At 43.7% G+C, this 26,151-nt stretch overlaps 1 protein-coding gene across 2 annotated transcripts; it reads left to right on the forward strand.

Moving 5' to 3' along the window:
* Positions 1–6,373: 6,373 nt before the first annotated feature.
* Positions 6,374–14,103, forward strand: lrp10 (low density lipoprotein receptor-related protein 10). Of its 2 annotated transcripts, none has more exons than XM_045212157.1 (10): positions 6,374–6,480; positions 7,247–7,441; positions 7,614–7,646; positions 8,250–8,394; positions 8,771–8,961; positions 9,153–9,811; positions 10,045–10,484; positions 10,583–10,777; positions 10,974–11,103; positions 11,889–14,103. In XM_045212157.1, exons 2-10 carry the CDS (start codon positions 7,393–7,395, stop codon positions 12,519–12,521), a joined length of 2,475 nt encoding a protein of 824 aa, XP_045068092.1. In that variant the 5' UTR covers positions 6,374–6,480; positions 7,247–7,392; the 3' UTR covers positions 12,522–14,103. The 2 variants fall into 2 exon arrangements, with proteins under 2 accessions (XP_045068092.1, XP_045068093.1); XM_045212158.1 differs by lacking the exon at positions 6,374–6,480 and adding an exon at positions 6,547–6,856.
* Positions 14,104–26,151: the final 12,048 nt, after the last annotated feature.

Genomic DNA, 26,151 nt, shown 5'->3' on the forward strand with positions numbered 1-26,151 from the left:
AGCCCCATTTTGTGCACGGCAGAGTCCTCTGCCCTAGGCACCCGACCAGTAGAAAGATGTGCAGTTTGTGTGTGTGCGTAACTCGTGAGGCATGAGGATGAGTGTGCGTATGCATGGAGATGTGTGTGTGAATGTGTGTATGTTCTCAAAGGAAAGTCTCGTGGGGAGCAACCAGATTGTGGCCTGTGGCGTGGGAGTTGTCCTTGAGAAGATATTGGCTCTGTCCATTGTTCTTGCATAGGAACAGCATTGACTGAAAACAAGCTCCTAACATTAAAATGGGTCATGCACAAGATTTTAGTCAGACCAAGCTATAACATTTTAATATTTACTACGACACTAGCGCCATAAAATACCGCCATGAATTAACATGGACTGTCAATGGAGACAGGTGTTCACGTCATGTGGCACTGACTTCACTTGTCAGTTTGCTTGTAAGTACAAATTAGGCTAATTGTATTCCTATTAATTTGCATAGGCTAACCATTGCGGTTAATGTTATTTACCATCTTCTGCTTTTTATGAATAAACAGGCATCGGGGTAAAACATTATATCATTTCGATGCCCCCCCCCCCACATTAATACAATTAAATCAAACTTTATTTGTCACATGCGCCAAATACAACAGGTGTAGACCTTACCGTGAAATGCTTACTTACAAGCCCTTAACTAACAATGCAGTTCAAGAAAGAGTTAAGAAAATATTTACCAAATAAACTAAAGTAAAAAATAATAAAAAGTAACACAATAAAATAACATTGACGAGGCTATATACAGGGGGTACCGGTACCGAGTCAATGTGCGGGGGTACAGGTTAGTCGAGGTAATTTGTACATGTAGGTAGGGGTAAAGTAACTATACATAGATAATAGACAGTGGGTAGCAGCAGTGTAAAAACAAATGGGGGGGGGGGCTCAATATAAATAGTCCGGGTGGCCATTTGATTAATTGTTCAGCAGTCTTATGGCTTGGGGGTAGAAGCTGTTAAGGAGCCTTTTGGTCCTAGACTTGGCGCTCCGGTACCGCTTGCCGTGCGGTAGCAGAGAGAACAGTCTATGACTTGGATGGCTGGAATCTTTGGCAAATTTTAGGGCCTTCCTCTGACACCGCCTAGTATATAGGTTCTGGATGGCAGGAAGCTTGGCCTCAGTGATGTACTGAGCCATACGCACTACCCTCTGTAGAGCCTTCTGGTCAGATGCTGAGCAGTTGCCATACCAGGCGGTGATGCAACCGGTCAGAATGCTCTCAATGGTGCAGCTGTAGAACCTTTTGAGGATCTGGGGACCCATGCCAAATCTTTTCAGTCTCCTGAGGGGGAAAAGGTGTTGTCGTGCCCTCTTCACGACTGTCTTGGTGTGTTTGGACCATGATAGTTTGTTGGTGATGTGGACACCAAGGAACTTGAAACTCTCGACCCGCTCCACTACAGCCCTGTTGATGTTAATGGGGGCCTGTTCAGCCCGCCTTTTCCTGTAGTCCACGATCAGCTCCTTTGTCTTGCTCACATTGAGGGAGAGGTTGTTGTCCTGGCACCACACTGCCAGGTCTCTGACCTCCTCCCTATAGGCTGTCTCATCATGGTCGGTGGTCAGGCCTACCACTGTTGTGTCGTCAGCAAACTTAATGATGGTGTTGGAGTCGTGTTTGGCCTCGCAGTCGTAGGTGAACAGGGAGTACAGGAGGGGACTAAGCACGCACCCCTGAGGGGCCCCACTGTTGAGAATCAGCGTGGCAGATGTGTTGTTACCTACCCTTTCCACCTGGGGCGGCCCGTCAGGAAGTCCAGGATCCAGTTGCAGAGGGATGTGTTTAGTCCCAGGGTCCTTAGCTTAGTGATGAGCTTTTTGGGCACTATGGTGTTGAACGCTGAGCTGTAGTCAATGAACAGCATTCTCACATAGGTGTTCCTTTTCTCCAGGTAGGAAAGGGCAGTGTGGAGTGCGATTGAGATTGCGTCATCAGTGGATCTGTTGGGGCATTATGCGAATTGGAGTGGGTCTAGGGTAGGACTGCCCAACCCTGTCCCTGGAGAGCTACCATCCTGTACGTTTTTGCTCCAACCCTAATCTAGCACACCTGATTCTAATAATTAGCAGGTTGATAAGATGAATCAGGTTAGTAACACCTGGGGTTGGAGCGAAAACCTACAGGAGGGTAGCTCTCCAGGAACAGGGATGGGCAATCCTGGTCTAGGGTATCCAGGATGATCAGGTATGTAGAAATACAGTTATTGAATGATTTAATTTAAATGTTTGATTAGACATGCAATAATGTTAATGGCATACAGAAAGGAAAGGATACCTGTCAAAAAAATTTATGTCAGTGGGGTTGATGAGGTAGGTAAGGGATGGTCCCTGGAAAAGATGAGAGAGATGAGTTGTGAGAGAAACTCCAGGGTGGTGTCATGACCACTGGAGTCATACACCTTAACAGTACCTACCTGGAAGCGGCGGTTACTTAATGTGACCCAGTGGTTAGCCTTGAGATTGACTATTTGGAGAAACTCCTGGGCCAGTGTTGGTACTGCTGACAGCATGGCGATGCCACCCACCACGAGGAGGCAAACGCAAATAGTTATCATCTGAGATTTTTATATTCACCTTAACGGATGGTGACCCCAGCTAGAAGTGAAAGAGCAGCAAGGTTTCCTTGGTCTCGCCTTCCTTTCGTCATTCTTCCAAGCCAAGTCATTCGCCCGGATATCGAAGCACTTGGTCCCCTTGAGTCTCCTCAAGTGGCTCTCCTTCTGTTTCTCCTGCGCCTTGTCCATGTTGTCTCACCTTGATTGATAATAGAAATACATGCAATTATATTTCATATTATTACAAATACATCTCTTAAATATCTCTTGGAGGGCCAGAAAATAAATGAACAGCGGACAATCATTTTTACCTGGTCAAAAACCTCCACATCCTTCTCAGCCCATGCCTGAAGGTGGTCCTCGAAGGCGTTCTGATCTGGTTCGACAACTTCCACCACATCAGGTGGAGTTTCAGTGATCTAAAAGTATGTTACACAAAAATAGCAATACACAGACACTAAGTCAATAACAAATTTTTTATACTACAGTATATGCAATAATTTTATATAGAATTGCATTGTTTACCTCAATAAACAGCTGCGGCTCCCGTCCCAGGCGATAGGGTGAGTACTCTGGAGGCCTGGACGCTGCTGTTGTGTGCAAAGATAATTACCTTCAGGTTGTCCTCCTACCATTCCTGGTACCCGTCAAGGGATTTGCCACCATACGTCTACACATTCACATTATATATAATGTTAGTTTTCAGTAGTAGTCATTCTCCAAGATTTAAGAAAACACCAACACTTCACGATCTCACTAACGCACTCCATTGACGTCACAGCTCTCCCTAGCGGCAGTAATCATATACATACATTACATGTAAATACCTGGGAGGCCTAGAAAATGATACAAGGTAGGGCTCCATAAAATAACAAACAAAATAAAACATAAAAAATATGACCATACATATTTGTACAAAAGCCTATTGAGAGTAAATATTAGTTCATCATAGGAGAGCTGTAGCTCCGCCCACTGGTGATGTGGAGCAGAGCATGCTGGGCGATCTCTGAGGAGAAGGAAGTAACTAGAGCAAGTACACAAGCCGTGATAAGTACCAGCCATCTCCTGTGATTACCTTTAGTTAGCATTCTTTGTTTTAGCCAAGGCCAGTGTGCGTCCTTCAGAAATAACCACACAAAGTCTCCTAATAATTGCATAACGGTGCAAGTTAGACACGTTATCTTTTGTTTGCATGTGAGCATATCATTTTTTGGTCCTGTCAATGTTGAGTGATCACACATACCTCCGCACACATAGGTTACTTTGCCTGTTTGCAAATGTGTGCTAAAAGTGGGGATGTTTCATAGTTTTTCTGATTATCTTAACTCCCGTAACTTTTTTTTAAACAGAAAACCACATAACCACCATTGCAATATAGGCCTACACTCAGATTAAAAAGTCCCCATAGGAGAACCCTTTTTGGTTCCAGGTAGAACCCCTTCTGTGTTTAGGTAGAACCAAAAATACTTCTACCTGGAACCTAAAAGGGTTCTCCTTTGGTGACAGCCAAAAAACTCTGTTGGAACCTCTTTCTCAAAGAGTGTACTCAACAAGTTTAGCCTGTTAAGTTTACACCATTTCATTCTGTACTCAAATATCTGCCTGGTATTCAAGATAACACGCAACATAGCACCACCACCTTTGAAGGTTTTTCTCAACCTCTGCTCAGACTTAAATAGCAGTGTTCCAAGAACCTCGACCAGGGGTGACTGTAGTATCCTCAAACTGACAAAAAGGAGACAAGAGGGCACCCCACACTCATTTTAGATCCCAAGGGGTCTTTATTTCCATACTGTATGCTCTCACTCTCATCACTATCTCCTTTGCCATCTTCTCATGTCTTTTCTTGGAACTCCACCCATACACACACACACTACTGTAGCATCTTGTTTACATTTCTCACATTTTAGGCATCCAGCTTTGGCCTTGGATGGATCATGTTGCAATGAGATGGGCACAGAGGTATGTATGTACAGTCCTTTTCAGTGTGGCGGCAAATTAGTTGAACAGGAGAAATGTAAGAGGATGTGGTTGCTTGTGGAGGGAGAGCAGTGTGGGTGGTGGGTAGAAGAGCTAGTGTCGCTGATTGGTTGCTCTGGCCCATTACTTCTTGACTAAAAGAAAGATAGATTTCGAAATTAGTTCGACAATGCCACAGTTCAACAGCTGAAAAGCCTTCATTAACATACTCCCAGAGATAGCAAGACATTCCGTATTCACTGGATGAAGTAGCCTACCATCCCCATTTACAATTTAATTAATCAATTAAATAAATAATACTAGCATATACAGTTACATTATTGTAGAATAGGCTACTCCTGTATCCACACTATATTAGGATACCGTTATGATTTCATCGTTTCCTTCTTCAGTGAAAAGTAGTTATGCATCTCCCATTCAATTCAGTTCGAGTGTGAATGTGTAGGCCTAGTGACAGTGGAAAAAGAAACCCATAGCTCCATCACATTATGGCATGTAGGGGTAGTGTATTACAATGTAAAATATGTATATATCCTATAGCACCACGTGTGTATGTTTTCATTTACAATTTAATTAATCCATTAAATAAATAATACTAGCACATCAAATTACGTTATTATTGTACACAAGCATACTCCCCTATCGACACAGTAAATATATTGCCTACGTGTTTTCGACAATACATTATCAACAAAAAGTAATTATTTTCAAATAAACCAAATGTACCTTATCAACACAGTAGGCCTAAATATTTCCTAATGATATCACAACTTAAATATAGCCTACTTAAATATAGCCTACTTACTCCTCAATCAGATCAAGGACATCTTGATAATACTTTTTCTAATTCTGGGGCAGACTCTCGAAAATCCACAAGCCAGTAGGCTACACTATAGCTCAAGGCGGCGACTTCGGAATGTGGGCTTGCAAGGGAAAAACGGTAGGTTTTTAACATTTATGGTTGAGATTTAATTAATATAAATATAAACTTAGGACTTCCATTAACACGCAGGCGTCACGCAGACGTTAGTAAGGCGTTGGTATGATTACATGTTACTTACATGCAGGCGTCACGCAGACATTAGTAAGGCGTTGGTATCATGTCATGTCAGTCAGATGTTCAATTGTAGGGGACAGCCACAAGGTGCTACGGTTGCCTAGGCTTAATTCTGGCGCATATTACCCCCCATAGCTCTCAGCCGAGAGAGAGAGAGGAAGTTCCTCCCTCTTCCAGATGTGACGCCTTTTTTCAGTGAGGTAAAGGAACAGCTGTAGACGCTGCGGCTGTATAAATATGAACATTCGTTAACATAATAAATGAAAACAACAGCCCAGGATAATGTAAACTGTCAAAAAGAACTACAAGAAGTTAGGCAGACAATTCACTATTCGTTTAATTTAAATCCCCTTTGTCTCAGTCCCTTGCCAAAATGCATAAAAAATAAATTCAGCATGTTTCCTTGCTGATTATATTAATGCAAAGAATGTTACATTGTATCAGATGCAAGGCCGTCTGCTATAATAAAATATCCCTAAGATTTGAGGGATGATCTCATTAACCTACTCTATTCTGACACCTGGTGGTGAAACATGATACCGTTAATTCACACCATTAACACCTTAGCAACGAAATTGTGAATAGAGGGACCAAGTAACAAACAATGATGGTTAAATATACATCAGAGAAAATACTCGTAACAATGATTTGATTGTTTGGATTTTGGGGCGCTGCTGTGACAGCCCAAGCCTCTCGCCCCACCCCCTCTCTCGCCTGGACAGCCGCTAGTGACAAATGCCGTAAGGAATAATAGCGCCATCTGCCGTCAGCTGGGCTACCCACTCTCATGTCATTCAACTAAAACAATACGGAAGTTGCACAGAACTCTGCCTGTCAACAAGAAAGACGACAGAAAGGGTAAGGTTGCTAATTTAGTTGTTACAGGTATTTATATACAACATTTATCGCCGTTTGTAATGTATATGTTCACCAGAGTGTTTGTAGGTATTTTTGAATGCTTTTTATCGCGTGGCACGTTCAGAAAAACGTGACAAGGAAGAGGTAAAGTAGTTAAGCCAGCATTAGCATTAGCATGCTAGCCACAACACAGACAATGCGAGAGAGCGAAGCAGCTGCTGCTGCACCCTTCCTCTTCAAGGAAGTTTGCGGGGGCGAGGATTCAGAAGGCCTCGATAAGTCTGCTGTGAATTATTTCAGCTAATCTGGTTAATAGAAAATAACTTTATTGAAAACCTCAAGCATTTTTGTGGTTAGGATAAGGATTGGCTTGCTGGTAAGTCCTCGCTACAACATAACGTCATTAGCTAGCGAGGCAGGACATTGCTGTGTATGTGTTCTCGAAACAAATAGATCGGCATAACCTCAACCTTAAACACAATGCTTAGTTACCTAAGCTGAACTACCTTAAATGCCTTGCTGTCATATCTAAAGGCTAAAGCAAGTGCATTTCTATATGTTGTCTGAAAATAATTCCCTCCTGCTCCTGTAACAATGTAGCCTGGTCCCAGATCTATTTGTGTTGTCTTGACAACTCTTATGGTAATTTTTCGGGGGTGTGTGACAATGACCATAGGAGTTGACAAGACATCACAAACAGATCTGGGACCAGGCTAGTCAAAATAACCCTTTATGTTGAATAGGTTTTATCTGTTTAATTTCTTAGATTGTCTTCCTGAAAGACACATCAGCGACGATGGGGTCATTCTGCAAGGAGGACTGAGGGATCTGACCTAGATGTTTTTCTATTCTACTTCAACTTTTCTTTCTCTTTCATGAGTACCTGTATTTCAGAGGAGCACTATCATCAGAATGACTGTCTCTTTCAACCTTTGTGTCCTCAACATTTTGTTTGTAACTGGTGAGTTTTATTATGAATGTGTGTGTCTGTCTGTGAAGATGTCAAGACAGCATGGTACAACTATTACAAACATCGTCTCCACTGTCATCTGCACCATATGCAAATACCAGTCAGATCTTTAGTAATGCCCTGTTCAGACATGTATAACTCAGTTTTTCCTGTGGATTCACAGCCTACAGCAGCCTGGAGCTGGCCTCCAGTACTGGTAAGATAATTAACCCCCCCATTACAAATGCCTCTATTCATTTTATCAAAGGGACCTGTCTGTCTCTCACCAGTCTCATACTACTTCATAGATATGTCTGATCAATATAAGTAGGTGTGGGAGTCTAAACTGTAATTGTAACAATCAGTTGTGGCACATCCGGTTCTGGCACATTTTTGTGACGCTCAAATATTGAAATGCGTTTCGTCTTGTTGATACTGCTGGGATTCCTCTAGACAGTGCATATACCAATGTTATGAGTTGACTAAATCAAGGTTATGAAGAGAAAATCCTGCTAATATTCTGTTACAGTCGACTCCTGTTAAGTGCACTTTGAATAAGTGCAAACTCTGTTGAAGTGCACCACAGCTCCATTCTTTTTAGCTGTGCCTGATGGGGTTTTGGTTTAGTGTACATGTTGTGGTTTAGTGCACGGTGTCTCAACAGTTTTAGTAGGGCACACCGTAGCAAAACGTTTTGAAACGGAAAACTAAAATGTTTATTGGTCAAGTTTAGGTAGCACCTCCCTATTTCACTCCTGTTTTCTCCCTAATGAACACAAACTAGGAGTCTAAAGTATTGCACTGTCCTTCTCTCTTCCAGCTCATTGTGGACGATCTCCCCAAGTCCTGGAAGCCCCGAGGGGAGAGATCAGAAGCTCCGCCCACCACAGCTGGTCTTACCGCCCACGGCCGTTCAACTGTAGTTGGATTATCAAGGCACACGTAGGAGAGCCCGTTATCCTCAGGTAATGTCTTCCCACTCACTGTCTTATCCCCCCAGGGGCTTATTCAGTGGGGTCAGGGTGCAACGTTTGTCCCTAAACTACCTCCAGTCTTCAGCCCTCTTGGCACTTGGTTAGATCTGAAGGGATTGGGTAGGTGTTAGAAATAGGATGGAGATTCCACCCAGACTCTCAGTATACAAGGTGATGCTACTAATATGTTGTTTAATTATACTTATCCAATACCTTCAGATTGACATGAAGTTCCTGGGGGGCAGGGGTTGTGTCTGGACTGGACCTCAGAAACGTCACATCATGTGAAGAACATGGCTTCATAGTCAAATCATTTAGTTTTTGATCGTTTGCTTGTTTGTATCTCTTTTTCCCATCGTTCTTTTAGTTTCTCCCAGTTTTCTACACGCTGTAAGAAGGAATGGGTCTCGGTGACATCATCAACTGGCAAGCCCATTACCTTTTGTGGTTCCGACCTGCCAAAGCCCATGGAGTTGATGGGAGGAAACATTACAGTGACGCACCACTTCCTGCCACACTTATTCCCCGTCTCTGCGTTCTGCCTGGGCTACGTTAGAGGTATGGTGGCAGGATTTTATATCACTTGTTAATCACGAGAAAGAACATAGTAAAGTAGTTTTAACCATATTTGAGGAGAATAATTACAATATAGCTAAAAGGAATATAAACTCTACTCCCTCTCCCACCATTCCCCCCTGTTTATCTCCCGTTCCCTCTTGATCTCTCCCCACTCCCCTCTCTCTCTCTAGACTCTGGTGAATGTCCGGTGGTGGACTTTGAGTGTTTGGGTGGGCGCTGCCTGCCCCTGTCCTGGCGCTGTAACGGCCGGACGGAGTGTCTGGGTGAAGGGATGGGGCTGGGAACAGACGAGCAGGACTGTGACGGAGAGATCGAGATCCTGAACCTGGATCCTGAACACGACAAAGTAGTGGCGACCACCACCACACCAGAGTCCTACATAGAGAGAGAGGGGGAGACAGGAAGAGAGAAGAACGGGGGGAGGAACAGCGGAGGGAGGGATTGGGAAACAGCACCGGTCGAGGTGGAGAAAGAGGAGAAAGAAGTAGAGGATATGGACTACACCAAGGAAAAGGAGCCAGATAATCCTATAGAGGACTACTGGGAGTTCCAGCCTCGTCAATTCCCCAGCCCCCAGCCACACAGAGCCCACCCCAGCCCCGGTGTGACCCGGGCCCCCATTGAGTGGCCCTGTGGCGGCCTCCTCCAGACCTTCTATGGGACGTTCGCCCCTCCTTCAATCAAGGGCCCCCCTTTGTTCTGTGTGTGGACCCTGGACCCCCAGGACTCCAGGCCTCTGAAGCTGGACCTGCAGCTGCTGGAGCTGGGGCCTGGAGACACGGTCACCATCACCAACAGACAGCAGGGCACCGGGGAACTCATCAAAACTGTAAGTGTTAGTGGATCTGCTAGGAGTTTGAACTGGACAGTATTGTGACAGATGACAAATTCCAGAGGTAGAAGTTGGTTTTATCCACAGATCTAGGATCAGACTACACTACTCCCAATCCTAGGGGAATTAAAAATATATGACCCTGTATCAGTCTGTTAGGGGCAACTTCTATCAGTTACCCAAGTTCATTTACTCAATCTAATCACCCTGTCCCTTTTCCTCCCTGACAGATCACCAGCGAGTCCAGTTACAAGGCCATCCAGGTCGAGTCCCGGACCGGCCTTCTCTCCCTGACCTATCACACGCTCCCTGGCTCAGAGGGGCTGGGCTTCAACGCCACCTACCGTGTCGGGGGCTACTGCCCCCCCTGGGAGGGTAAATGTGGGGGTGACGCGGGTGGCTGCTACACCCAGGAACAGAAGTGTGACGGGCGCTGGGACTGTCCTGAGACGGGGCGTGACGAGGCGGGATGCAGGGGGTGTCCCAGGGACCAGTTTGCCTGCGGAGGGGTGGGGCAGCGGGCGGTGCTGGCGGGTCATAACTTCATAGGGCGTCCGGTGTGCTTCCCTGCCAAGGAGAGGTGTAACTACCAGCTGTACTGTGCTGATGGGAGTGACGAAAAAGACTGTACCATATGTAAACCTGGGACCTTCCACTGCGACAGCAACAGGTAGGGAATAGGGGTGTGTGTGGTTTGATATGTGTGTGTTTTGGTATTTGGGTGTGTGTGAGAAATCACCACCCTGACTGTGTGTGTGTCTGCCCTAGGTGTGTGTTTGAGAGCTGGAGTTGTGATGGCCAGGTGGACTGTAAGGACGGGACAGACGAGCTGAACTGCACCATGACTCTGCCTCGAAAGGTCATCACCGCGGCAACCGTGGGCAGCCTGGTCTGTGGGCTGCTTCTGGTCATCGCTATGGGCTGCACCTGCAAGCTCTACTCACTGCGGACCCGAGAATACAGGTACCCCTTATTCACCTCACACCTCAGGTTTACGCATGTTGATGCTTCATCAAAATACACAACAAAAATCACAACAAATTATCTTGATCTGTGTCCAGAATACAAAGAATGATATCTGTCCAAACCAACATTTATTGTGTTGGACCGGACCCCCATATATGTATTGAAACGTTTCTGCCTTGTTTCTCTCCTGCAGTATGTTTGCTCCAATCAGCCGACAGGAGGCGGAGCTAATCCAGCAGCAGGCACCGCCCTCCTATGGTCAACTGATCGCCCAGGGCATCATCCCTCCAGTGGAGGACTTCCCCACAGAGAACCCCAACGAGGTGAGAGCACAGGTCTAGAATCAGCTAACCCTCTCCCAATCCTCACCCTAACCATTAATGGGGAAAAATGCTCCTTCATAATATGAATAGCCGGTGCATATTCAAATTGGATTTGTATTGGATTTAGAAATGAAATTACTTCACTCCATTGGTTGCTTTACAAGGGCATCCCGTTAACCTACAGTAGATTGGAAGGTATTACTCCTCTGGCTCTTCATTAGACTAGCCTTGTATCTCTTACTTACCAGAAGCATTTCTGCTGTTGTCTCAGAAGGTTCAGTTGGACCCTCCTGAATGACTCCATTATCATCAGGCTGTAGTATGGCAGGAGCAGGAGGAGGGTGGTCTCATAGGTTTTAGTTACACCGGGGCCCGTAGGAGTGCTGATCTAGGATCAGTCTAGCCTTTTAGATCATAATGAATGGTATTATACGGCCAGGGGGGACCTGATCCTAGAGCTGTGTGACAGCAACAGCAGGAGCGTGGTCTGATAGATTGAGTTAGACCAGACAACACAATGGAGCCCCTCACTAAGCCCTAGTCTGATTAGCTGCTGTAGACAGCTGAGGGAGGGTAAGACAATATGCTCTCTGTGTTCAGTGGTGTAGCTTTGTTTAATGGTCCCCTCAAAGCCAGGAGTGATCTAATTCAAATCAGAAACTCATGATAATTTCATGATAGTAAGTACTTTTATTAGTATAGCACTCTTTAAATACAACTGAAATGTCAAGGTATTCATATTTTTTTCTTGTGCTCTGTCTTCTTTCTCTCTCTCTCTCTCTCAGTCTTCCTCTCTTTCTCTGAGAGGTTTTCTCCAGCTTCTCCGACAGGATACTTCTAACTCTCCACGTCGCCGACGCCATCCCCGATTCGTCCGCCGGGCTGTCCGTCGCATGCGGAGATGGGGCCTAATCCCCAGACCCGCCTCCAGGCCCTCCCAGCCATCCAGCTCTGCCCCCCAGCAGACAGAGGCCCCATCCACTGGTGTGGATCCCAGTCAATCAACTCCTGCCACCACCTCATTGGCTGTGGAAGCCGTCAATCTGCCATTGCCACAGAAACTAGGCTTGCTCCCACAGACAGTGCAGTACCAGCCACCACCACCTCCCCCCTTCCTTCCTCCACCCTCTCTACTCCCTCCACCCCTTGTCTCTACCCCAGCCTCCCCACAGAGCCCACCCGTGGCTGTCCCCCCCACCCCCAGCAGCCCCTCCCTAGCCTCTCTCTTCCTCTCTCTGGGGCGCAGTATCTCTCGCTTCCGCTCCTCCCCTTCCTCCTCCTCCCCCACCAACTCACTGCCCCTCTCCACATCCCCCTCTTTCTCTTCCTCCTCTTCGGAGGACGAGGTGCTGCTTATCCCCCTCTCTGAGGACACAACCTCAGAGGACGACGTGCCCCTGCTTACACTTGACCCCTGACCTTATCCAAACCCCACCAACACCCCTTCCCTAAATTATGACTCAAGCACAGGAGCACTGCAAGGCGCTCTCTCTCTCTCTCTCTCTCTCTCTCTGTCTCTCTCTCTCTGTGCTGGTCTGGTGCCTTGGAATTGCATTGGGTTGGATGGTTTTAACTGACTAAAGGAATCTAGTATTCAATGCTTTTTATGTTATTGAGTGTGGGACCTCCTAGAGAAAGTGTGTATGTGTGTGTAGTAGTGTATTGGATGTGCACTTATCCAGATATAGTCTGAAAGAGGTGAACTTTGCACAGAAAATCTCCCCCCCGACCCTCATGATCTAATTTAGCAATAAGGCCCGAGGGGGTGTGGTATATGACCAATATACCACGGCTAAGTGCTGTTCTTACGCAGGACGCAACGCAGAGTACCTGGATACAGCCCTTAGCCATGGTATATTGGCCATATACCACAAACCCCCAAGGTGCCTTTTGCTATTATAAACTCGTTACCAATGTTTATTTTACAGCAGTAAAAATAAATGTTTTGTCATACCCATGATATACCATGGCTTTCAGCCAATCAGCATTCAGGGCTCGAACCACCCAGTTTATAATATATAATTTACTGTCAAATGAATGATTTGTTTTAACACATGAAAGAGTTCATGTCTTTATGTGACAGCATATGTGTGAATGCATCATGTGAGTTTTAGTATTTGTGAGGGTGAGTATATGGGGGGCAGTGTAAGGATATGGTAAATGTCCTGTGTAGACGCTGTCCCATGTATAGTTCTCAAACTATTAGACATGATATCCCCCATTGAAGTGCCTTTTCAGAAGCTTGCTACAGATGATGAATTTGAATGATGCCGACATACATATTGTACATACTGTCCCAAATATGTAAAACTAAAAGGAAAAGGAACATCCACCTTCTCACACACAGACTGCATTTATATTGCTTTTATAATGGATAAATTGCATGTCAATTCTGCAAGATGGCAATAATTTTTGGGGACTCCTGGTTAGTGTACGTATGGCATAGCTGACGTGTAGTTTGTGTATGCACTTGCAAGTGTGATGTATGAATGTTTATAATGTAGTTCTCTAGTAGACAAATTGTGTCTCGGCTCACAAGACAAGACAATATCTCTTGGTGCCTGAGGTTGGGTTAGACCTGTGCAGTGCACAACCGCACACAGAAAGACGAGGCCCCCCAGGGGCCACAGTCACAACAACCCTGACTTAAATTCTCACCCCTTTGTGAATCGAATCCACTCTACCACGCTTTGACACAATGAACATATAGCAAATGAAGATACTTTTTAGTGTGCCATTTTTACATCATATCATTTTTTAGTTTTTCGCTTTTATTCTCCAGAAATGTACTTAAAAAAATTTTTTTGGGTAAATTGTTGTTCTGTTTACCTGGGTTGTACTGAATGTATTCAATTAAACATAGTGGTTGGAGGAGGATGATATGTTTAAAACTTGCAATGTAATGATAAGGTTGGAGAGAGTGATTTTACTAGGGTCTATTTCACTGTACATAGCAAAGATGTGGACAAATCCACAGAGATTAAACAATTTGCACTTTTACTTGGACTCTAGCCTTTATTGAGAGAGGGAGAGAGAGAGCGTGAGAGAGCGTGAGAGAGAGCGAGAGAGAGCGTGAGAGAGCAAGAGAGAGAGCGAGAGAGAGCGTGAGAGAGCGAGAGAGAGAGAGAGAGAGAGAGAGAGAGAGCGAGAGAGAGCGTGAGAGAGCGCGAGTACCTGGGTGTCAAAGGAAGAGGAGGGATAGACAGGTGCAGTGGAATGGTTGGGACTTTTGAAGAACTAGAAGAGGGTGAAGGGATGCAATTTACTGATAAAGATGTTGAAATGTAGAACATTCAGCTCTCGGTTTTCGACGGCATCGGCGCGAGGCTGAGGCAACTGCATTAGTGACCAAGTGGACTGTGAAAATGCAGTAGTTGCCCGGAGATATGGATGTCTCTCCAAAATCAATGAATGACTCCATTATCATCAGGCTTTAGTATGGCGCCAGCATACACTACTACATAAATACTATACTTAGATTCAAAAATTAGAATCTTTCAATTTAAATTATTATATAAAATTATTGCTACCAATAGAATGTTATTTACAGTGGGGAATTTTTTTATTTAGTCAGCCACCAATTGTGCAAATTCTCCCACTTAAAAATATGAGAGAGGCCTGTAATGTTCATCAAAGGTACACGTCAACTATGACAGACAAATTGAGAAAAAAAAATCCAGAAAATCACATTGTAGGATTTTTTATGAATTTATTTGCAAATTATGGTGGAAAATAAGTATTTGGTCACCTACAAACAAGCAAGATTTCTGGCTCTCACAGACCTGTAACTTCTTCTTTAAGAGGCTCCTCTGTCCTCCACTCGTTACCTGTATTAATGGCACCTGTTTGAACTTGTTATCAGTATAAAAGACACCTGTCCACAACCTCAAACAGTCACACTCCAAACTCCACTATGGCCAAGACCAAAGAGCTGTCAAAGGACACCAGAAACAAAATTGTAGACCTACACCAGGCTGGGAAGACTGAATCTGCAATAGGTAAGCAGCTTGGTTTGAAGAAATCAACTGTGGGAGCAATTATTAGGAAATGGAAGACATACAAGACCACTGATAATCTCCCTCGATCTGGGGGCTCCACGCAAGATCTCACCCCGTGGGGTCAAAATGATCACAAGAACGGTGAGCAAAAATCCCAGAACCACACGGGCGGACCTAGTGAATGACCTGCAGAGAGCTGGGACCAAAGTAACAAAGCCTACCATCAGTAACACACTACGCCGCCAGGGACTCAAATCCTGCAGTGCCAGACGTGTCCCCCTGCTTAAGCCAGTACATGTCCAGGCCCGTCTGAAGTTTGCTAGAGTGCATTTGGATGATCCAGAAGAGGATTGGGAGAATGTCATATGGTCAGATGAAACCAAAATATAACTTTTTGGTAAAAACTCAACTCGTCGTGTTTGGAGGACAAAGAATGCTGAGTTGCATCCAAAGAACACCATACCTACTGTGAAGCATGGGGGGTGGAAACATCATGCTTTGGGGCTGTTTTTCTGCAAAGGGACCAGGACGACTGATCCGTGTAAAGGAAAGAATGAATGGGGCCATGTATCGTGAGATTTTGAGTGAAAACCTCCTTCCATCAGCAAGGGCATTGAAGATGAAACGTGGCTGGGTCTTTCAGCATGACAATGATCCCAAACACACCGCCCGGGCAACGAAGGAGTGGCTTCGTAAGAAGCATTTCAAGGTCCTGGAGTGGCCTAGCCAGTCTCCAGATCTCAACCCCATAGAAAATCTTTGGAGGGAGTTGAAAGTCTGTGTTGCCCAGAGACAGCCCCAAAACATCATTGCTCTAGAGGAGATCTACATGGAGGAATGGGCCAAAATACCAGCAACAGTGTGTGAAAACCTTGTGAAGACTTACAGAAAACGTTTGACCTGTGTCATTGCCAACAAAGGGTATACTGTATAACAAAGTATTGAGAAACTTTTGTTATTGACCAAATACTTATTTTCCACCATAATTTGCAAATACATTCATTAAAAATCCTACTATGAGATTTTCTGGATTTTTTCCCCTCATTTTGTCTGTCATAGTTGACGTGTACCTATGATGAAATTTGCAGGCCTCTCTCATCTTTTTAAGTGGGAGAACTTGCACAATTGGTGGCTGACTAAATACTTTTTTCCCCCACTGTATATGGGGGATACAATCTTCCCAGCTCTGCAGGTTTTGCTGTGAAGAGACAGAATCATTAGATCATTTGTTTTGGTTCTGTCCATTTGTAGCTTGTTTTTGGACACAGGTCCAGGAATGGCTAAAGGATTGCAATATTTACCTTGAACTAACCTTGCAGATAGCATTACTGGGTGATCTGAAAAGTCATAGTCAATCAATCAATAATATAATAATACTTTTAGCAAAATTTTTTATTTTTAATTCACAATCTGTAGAAGCAACGAGAATAGAAAGGTTCAGAATTTTTGTAAAACATCACAGTACGGTTGAAATATATATGGCAAATAGAAATCCTATATGGATGGTGTTAAGAGATAGATGGGAGGTATTGAATAGAGTTGAAGGATGGGACTAATAACAAATAACAACAAATAATAACAAAGATAGCTAATAATGTAAGCATACTGTGTCCATAATAAGTATATAGGTTGTATGTTGGGAGCTTTTGGGAAGGAGCACAGTTAGAAAGATATGCCATATAGAAGCAAACCGGATGGACACCATGAAAATGATCGGAGAGGTTGAGAGTAGAAGAAGTTCAGGAGCAAAAAAAATTATAATATATATATATATATATATATATATATATAATATAATTATTGTAAAATTAACTCTGTCCATAAGGTGTAGATAGTAAGTATAGACCGGAAGTAGAGGCCTGGGCATTGTTGTTCACTAATTTACTCCAAGTAGGGAAAGGATGGTGGGGTTGAAAAGTAATAAAGGGGAGTATATATATAACAAATAAAAAAAACATGGGGGATTGGAAGTGATGCAGACAATTACATTGATAGAAGATACAATCTATCTGCAATATTAAGCTGATCCATTCCCCCCCCCCAAAAAAATACTATACTTAGATCAGTGTCCAGGGGCAACCTCATCCTACTCTAACGGGAGAGGAGAGAACCTCTCATAGACCCTCTCAATGCTCCTTCATAATATGTTAAAAAAGCACTAGTTGCCCGGAGATATAAGGATTTCTCTCCAAAATCATCTCTCAACCAAGTTTGAACATCTTTTCTCCCAATTAATTTGCGATTCTCTTGTATCCTGTCATATATCTACAGCTGATGTCACAGGAGGCTGCTGAGGGGAGGATGGCTCATAATAATGGTCGGAACGGAGCAAATGGAATGGCATCAAACACATGGAAACCTGTTGGTTAAGGGCTGTAAGTAAGCATTTCACTGTAATGTCTGCACCTGTTGTATTCGGCGCATGTGGCCAATACAATTTGATTTGATTTGATTTGATTGATGTATTTGATACCATGCCACCTATTCCACTCCAGCCATTACCACAAGCCTGTCCTCCCAAATTAAGGTGCCACCAACCTCCTGTATGTGATGTCATACTGATGTCACTCCTATAGATCCCATCTCTTTTATCTCTCCCCCAGATGTGACTCCTGTGGAGGGGCTATGATTATGGCTTCACACCCCTCCCTCGGCAGGCCATGGGTGTGGATGACGGTGGTGGTGATGGTCAAATGGCTCCCTGGTGCTCTGGAGAAATGTATCTTTGATGAGGTTCAGCAGTCAGTCACAGTGGTCACCACACCCACTGATCAACATGGACCTCACCCTAAAACACTGGGCCACAAACTCAGAAGTTCAGAGGATACAGATGAATCTAGAAGTCAGACTCACCCTGGAGACATAACTTCACCTCAACACCCTCCATCCCAGAGACACAACAGAAAGCTCAGAGAGCTGGCTCCACCCGCAAACCCTCCACAAGCAATCAGGATCCACACCTGGGTTCAGCGGGAGAGCCCTGCCCTGTCTCAGGTGGAGAGAGAGAGACAAGCCAGCAGTTAGGAAGGCTGTCGGCATCGTGTCCAGCTTACTGTCAGGTAAACAAGACATGAGTGTCTTTCTTTTTTAGCTGTGTTAAAAAAAAAAAAAAAAAAAATACTGTATGAATTTATTATGTGTATGATTGGTTTGTTAGTGAATGTTAGTGCTATTTTGTGTCACTGCATATTTGTTGATATGTGTTAATGGTGGTGATAATTTCTAAAATATCTGTTCCTACAGTGAACAGAGTCCCTGGTCGTCTGTTGCTCATCAGAAACATCAACAAGTACTGTGAATTCATCTGGAGCAACGCCAGTGCTGCCAATAGGTCTGACTTATATATAATTAAAGTCTAAGAATTCTGTACTGTATATCTGCTTATCTACTGCTAAAGATTACCACAGTATGAGTCATAATACCCATACAACCTTGCGGTCAAACAATGAAATGGTTCTAATCGTTTTTCCACTATTCATTTTTCCCATAAGGGATTTTAGAAACAATGTAAAGAATGGTTGTGTTTCGTGTAGGCTTACCCTGGCGTGACGTTTTGATAACCATGTAAATCTCTCTAGGAAAAGGTGATCAATGTATTCAGCTGTATTTACCCCCCCCCAAAATGAAACACTAATTAGCTGCTAATGTGGCTATCATAAAGAACTACAAATGCCATGAAGATCTGGAAGAGACTGCCGAATCTCTGGATGAACTATCTAATGTTAGCTAAATTTAGTAATGAATAAGTTGGCAACATTTCTTTAAATTGACAATTCTGTGAACTGTCTTGTGCAAGTTTTAAATTGACACAATACCTTTTAGAAAAGGTGTCAGCTGGAGATGACATGCAGGAGCTTGCTGGGATTTGTAGTCTTGCATGATGTCTACTTCAATGCTAATTAGCATTTCCAAATCTGACAGTAAATATATTGATAAAAGTCACCTTGTCCGAGAGAGATTTACATGGTTATCAAAACATCAAGCCAGGGTAAGCCTACACAAAACACAGCCCTTATTTTAAGTGTTTGTAAAATTCCCTATTGGAAAAATGAATGGTGGAAAAACGATTGGAACCATTTCCCTGTTTGATTGCTAGGATTTATGGGTATTATGACACCTCCACTGTGGGGCTCTATTGGCCACTGAATGATCTCAACCAATCAAAGCTTTCCATTTCCATATGTGTGGCCAAGCCAATGAGAACTACAGGACTGAGTCTGGACGTTATTGTTATTCTTACTCTTACATTCCAGAGATGCTATAGTACTAGTAGCATAGTATGAATGAATGAATGAATGAATGAATGAATGAATGAACTTGTATTTTTGTGTCACATCGCCAGTTGGCAACCCATCCCTTATGGGATTAATTGACACATAAACACACATTACAATCATTCTTCTTCCGGTGTTCTCTGCAGTGCGCATTGCATAAAGAGTGATTAAAATAATAAAATAATAATACATAATAGTAAATCAAGTTATCCAAACAATAATTATATCCCTAGAGCAGTAGTAAATATATATATACAGTACCAGTCAAAAGTTTGGACACACCTACTTATTCAAGGGTTTTTCTTTATTTTTACTATTTTCTACATTGTAGAATAATAGTGAAGATATCAAAACTATGAAATAACACATATGGAGTCATGTAGTAACCAAAAAAGTGTTAAACAAATGTTATATTTGATATTCTTCAAATAGCCACCCTTTGCCTTGATGACAGCTTTGCACACTCTTGGCATTCTCTCAACCAGCTTCACCTTGAATGCTTTTCCAACAGTCTTGAAGGAATTCCCACATATGCTGAGAACTTGTTGGCTGCTTTTCCTTCACTCTGCCGTCCAACTCATCCCAAACCATCTCAACTGGGTTGAGGTCGGGGGATTGTGGAGGGCAGGTAATCTGATGCAGGACTCCATCACTCTCCTTCTTGGTAAATAGCCCTTACACAGCCTGGAGGTGTGTTGGGTCATTGTCCTGTTGAAAAACAAATGATAGTCCCACTAAGCCCAAACCAGATGGGACGGCATATCGCTGCAGAATGCTGTGGTAGCCAGGCTGGTTAAGTGTGCCTTGAATTCTAAATAAATCACAGACAGTGTCACCAGCAAAGCACACCCACACCATAACACCTCCTCCTCCATGCTTTACGGTGGGAAATACACATGCGGAGATCATCCGTTCACCCACACCGCGTCTCACAAGGACATGGCAGTTGGAACCAAAAATCTCAAATTTGGACTCCAGACCAAAGGACACATTTCTACCGGTCTAATGTCCATTGCTCCTGTTTCTTGGCCCAAGCAAGTCGTTTCTTCTTATTGGTGTCCTTTATTGCTGGTTTCTTTGCAGCAATTCGACCATGAAGGCCTGATTCACACAGTCCCCTCTGAACAGTTGATGTTGAGATACAGTGGGGAAAAAAAGTATTTAGTCAGCCACCAATTGTGCAAGTTCTCCCACTTAAAAAGATGAGAGAGGCCTGTAATTTTCATCATAGGTACACGTCAACTATGACAGACAAATTGAGATTTTTTTTCTCCAGAAAATCACATTGTAGGATTTTTAATGAATTTACTTGCAAATTATGGTGGAAAATAAGTATTTGGTCACCTACAAACAAGCAAGATTTCTGGCTCTCACAGACCTGTAACTTCTTCTTTAAGAGGCTCCTCTGTCCTCCACTCGTTACCTGTATTAATGGCACCTGTTTGAACTTGTTATCAGTATAAAAGACACCTGTCCACAACCTCAAACAATCACACTCCAAACTCCACTATGGCCAATAATAATAATATGCCATTTAGCAGACGCTTTTATCCAAAGCGACTTACAGTCATGCGTGCATTCATTTTTTTTTTTTTTTTTTGTGTGTATGGGTGGTCCCGGGGATCGAACCCACTACCTTGGCGTTACAAGCGCCGTGCTCTACCAGCTGAGCTACAGAGGACCACAAGAGCTGTCAAGACCAAAGAGCTGTCAAAGGACACCAGAAACAAAATTGTAGACCTGCACCAGGCTGGGAAGACTGAATCTGCAATAGGTAAGCCGCTTGGTTTGAAGAAATCAACTGTGGGAGCAATTATTAGGAAATGGAAGACATACAAGACCACTGATAATCTCCCTCGATCTGGGGCTCCACGCAAGATCTCACCCCGTGGGGTCAAAATGATCACAAGAACGGTGAGCAAAAATCCCAGAACCACATGGGGGGACCTAGTGAATGACCTGCAGATAGCTGGGACCAAAGTAACAAAGCCTACCATCAGTAACACACTACGCCGCCAGGGACTCAAATCCTGCAGTGCAAGACGTGTCCCCCTGCTTAAGCCAGTACATGTCCAGGCCCGTCTGAAGTTTGCTAGAGTGCATTTGGATGATCCAGAAGAGGATTGGCAGAATGTCATATGGTCAGATGAAACCAAAACATAACTTTTTGGTAAAAACTCAACTCGTCGTGTTTGGAGGACAAAGAATGCTGAGTTGCATCCAAAGAACACCATACCTACTGTGAAGCATGGGGGTGGAAACATCATGCTTTGGGGCTGTTTTTCTGCAAAGGGACCAGGACGACTGATCCGTGTAAAGGAAAGAATGAATGGGGCCATGTATCGTGAGATTTTGAGTGAAAACCTCCATCCATCAGCAAGGGCATTGAAGATGAAACGTGGCTGGGTCTTTCAGCATGACAATGATCCCAAACACACCGCCCGGGCAACGAAGGAGTGGCTTCGTAAGAAGCATTTCAAGGTCCTGGAGTGGCCTAGCCAGTCTCCAGATCTCAACCCCATAGAAAATCTTTGGAGGGAGTTGAAAGTCCGTGTTGCCCAGCGACAGCCCCAAAACATCACTGCTCTAGAGGAGATCTGCATGGAGGAATGGGCCAAAATACCAGCAACAGTGTGTGAAAACCTTGTGAAGACTTACAGAAAACGTTTGACCTGTGTCATTGCCAACAAAGGGTATATAACAAAGTATTGAGAAACTTTTGTTATTGACCAAATACTTTTTTCCACCATAATTTGCAAATAAATTCATTAAAATCCTACAATGTGATTTTCTGGATTTTCTTTCTAATTTTGTCTGTCATAGTTGACGTGTACCTATGATGAAAATTACAGGCCTCTCTCATCTTTTTAAGTGGGAGAACTTGCACAATTGGTGGCTGACTAAATACTTTTTCCCCCCACTGTATGTCTTACTTGAACTCTGTGAAGCATTTATTTGGGCTGCAATTTCTGAGGTTGGTAACTCTAATGAACTTATCCTCTGCAGCAGAGGTAACTCTGGGTCTTCCATTGCTGTGGCAGTCCTCATGAGAGCCAGTTTCATCGTAGCGCCTGATGGTTGTTGTGACTGCACTTGAAGAAACTTTCAAAGTTCTTGAAATGTTCCGTATTGACTGACCTTCATGTCTTAAAGTAATGATGGACTGTCGTTTCTCTTTGCTTATTTGAGCTGTTCTTGCCATAATATGGACTTGATCTTCTGTATACCCCCCACACCTGTTAATTATTCTACAATGTAGAAAATAGTAAAAATAAAGAAAAACCCTTGAATTAGTAGGTGTTCTAAAACCTTTGACCGGTAGTGTATCGAAAACATGATTTGATGAAACATTGATTTTGGCCTTACTGCTATTAGCGCATAGAAATGCATTGAATAACAGATTCATTCATGGAAAAACAGATAGTCAAAAACAAAACAAACAGTTTGTTTTAAAGTGTCTATATGAGAGATATAGGAAAGTTCTTGGGGGGCACTAAGCTACTTCCATATATACTTCCATAATTTTTTTTAACAGGTACCGGGCTACTTTCAGACAAGTCTTTTGAGGCTTGTGGGCATCCCAGACATCTAACCTTTCCATAGAGGGGTCATCGTGTATTAGTGTGTAGCCCAAACTGTTTGGACGCTACAGACAGAAGTTTGGCAGATCGGCGGTACCGACTTCAGACGAGTTCCGTGAGGAGAACACCATTGTGTTCATGAGAGTCTCATCTTTCCATAGAGCGGTCATATTAGTTTGTAGGCCAAACCATTCGGACACTACAGACGTTTTCGTGAGAAGACCGATTTTCGGGATGTCTCATGAAGTACGTTTACATGCACAGTAATAATTCAATATGAAACTGATTATGTCAGTAGACAGATTATGCAATAGTATGCACAGTGGACACTTCATAATACCTTTACATTCTAGCGGTAAAACCCGGTAATGGTTCCAATAGTTTTTTCGCCATTATTTTTGCGTCTGAAACTTTTGAACTACGTCATATAAGGTCTGTGTTTCGTGTAGGCTTACCCTGGCGTGATGTTTTGATAGCCATGTAATTCTCTTTCTGACAAAGTGAGTTTTCTCATTATATTTGCCTCAATTTACTCAAAAAAATTTGAAATGTTAATTAGCAACAGAGAAGACCTCAGGAAGACAAAAACAAATTCCTGCAGGAAGCTCCTGCCTGTCATCTCTAGCTGACACTGTCAGCTACCATTCACCAGCGCGATCAGAGACCTTTGGTGCCTAATTCATTAATTTACGTCCCCTTTCTCTGTCTTTGCTAGCCACTGACTACACTTTAGCTAGCTAGTTAGCAGAGCAGTAGATCAACACATATTTTGTTTTACTTAGCCTAGATAATTGTTTGTACAGTATGTTGACTTTTGTGTCTATTTCAGACCTTATGGCCTTTTTCAAGGATGAGCACCAGAGCACTAAAAGGGGAGAAGACCACTATAAGTCTGGCCATGTGGAAAAGTGTAGTTATAGTGAGGGGCAATTTACTGTTTTGGTCAGGGCAAGCATGAGGGATAAAATGTATCCTGGGTCGGTGAGTGTAGCTATTAAGTTAAGTTTTAGCATCTTAGTAATACAATGTTTTCTATAGCTTCATTCTACAAGGAAAGAGCCACTTAATCAGTTAAGTATAGAACCATTAACCAGATTACATTTACATTTTAGTCATTTAGCAGATGCTCTTATCCAGAGCGACTTACAGTTAGTGAGTGCATACATTTTTCATACTGGCCCCCCGTGGGAATCAAACCCACAACCCTGGCGTTGCAAACACCATGCTCTACCAACTGAGCTACACAGGCCTTACCCCGGATACCAGACTTCGATGAGTGATCATTCAGATCTAGAATGTTGTTATTGATGAGAATTAATCTAAAAATCTATTAACATTCAAAATTGCCTGTATTGTAGTTTCATGACCAGAGACAAATCTTAAAAGGCACAGTATTTATTTATTCGGAGTTGTACAAGCATTCACACAGTCTTGATTAATAGGATCCTTCCCACTATATGATTGATATGTCAAATGATAAAATTCCAAGTTATCAATTAAAAGTTAATGGAAAAACTGCACTTGTTCTCATGAAAATTAGTTTATTAAATATTCTACAGCTGTAATGTCATCAATCAAATCAAACTTTATTTATATAGCACATTTCTTACAACGAATGCATTTCAAGGTGTTCAAAGTCATGCATTGAAAGGCATGTGGCACTTAACATCCTTCCTCTTGGCAGGTCTCTATAGGTGACCCGTGGATTCTCTCTACCACACGCGAACGCCTCTGTGGAGCTCATAAGTGGAGCCATGGAGCCTATTTTGGCGGTTTACAATATCGGCCGTATGGATGTGGAATACGAGTGGAGGAAGCCAGCCATGCCGAACCAGGTGCAGTCAGTGGAGGACCTGCACCCGGCCGAAGACTACAATCCTCTGTCCCGAGATCCCACAGAGGAAGGTCTTCAGTGGCTAAGGAACTGTTTCCGGGGCACGTTCAGTGGATGTCTCCTTGAACCTGAGCCATAGTAACCGCTACCCTCCCTGTCATCCCTGTCACCCCTGTCTGTACCGGCCATTGTTAAAAATCAAGGGCACCCGGGGCATAGGCATCCTGGCTGGCATGGTGCTGTCGGTGGAGCAGCAGGAGGCTATACGGCAGGCAACAGTTGGACATCGCACCTACCCCAACTGGCAGACCATGAGGAGAGGGAGGTTGATGGCCAGCAATTATGGAGCAGTGGTCAGGGCCAAGCGCGTTACTCCGTCGCTGTTAAAAAATGTATTCAGATCAGTCGTTGGATGGGGTGTTGTCTGTAAAGTGGGACACAGATAACGAAGAGGAGGGCATCAAGGCATTCAAAATGGCAACAGGGATGGATGTGCAGGAGTCAGGGCTTTGGGTCATGGGGTCTGGGATCCTGGGTGCTTCACCGGATGGTCTGGTGGCACCACAGCAGTGGTGGAGGTCAAGTGTCCCTATAGTGCAAGGGACCTTACCATTGAAGAGGCAGTGAAGTCGAAGGATTTCTATATCAAGGAGGGAGGGTCTTACCGCCTCCGTGAAGACCATCCTTACTGGCACCAGGTCCAAGGTCAGCTCCACATCACTGGAAGGGGCACCTGCTTCTTCGTTGTGTGGACCACCAAAGCCTCCACCACCATCCCCATCCAGCGTGATGACCTCTGACTGACTCATATTGCTCCTCCTGTCAGTACCTGTTTTCAGGGAAGCCAATGGTCCAAAAAATATTCCACATAGTTCATACACACACACTAGGCTCCCAGAATAGGTTATTTAAAAATACAAGTTTTGCTCAAAGCAGCCAACTAAAGTAATGTAGTTCACTTTATCATGGGCACAGTGGGAATTGACATCTGTGATATTTCTTAACCCCTGTGTCTTACTTGCTGAAGGCCCCAGTCATCCCTGCCTGAACCTGACATCGTTGAAACACAAGTGAACAATAATTAAATAGGTTATATTACATACAAGTTTTGCTCAAAGCAGCCAACTAAAGTATTGTAGTTAACGTAAGTTCAATCACAAAGGCTGGTCTGAGTGCATCTCCTCAGTTTCATTCAGTAGTACAACACAATTCACATTGCATTTTATCATGGGCAATTTATACCTGTGATGTTTAAATGATGTCTTATGCTCAGAGTAAGAAAGAGAGTACATGACTTCCAGCAGATCTCCTTGCTGAGGGTGGCATTGATCATGCACTGCTTCTCGTGGGGTGAGCCTGAT

Source organism: Coregonus clupeaformis, unplaced genomic scaffold, assembly GCF_020615455.1.
Source record: "Coregonus clupeaformis isolate EN_2021a unplaced genomic scaffold, ASM2061545v1 scaf0001, whole genome shotgun sequence".
Lineage (NCBI taxonomy): Eukaryota > Metazoa > Chordata > Actinopteri > Salmoniformes > Salmonidae > Coregonus > Coregonus clupeaformis.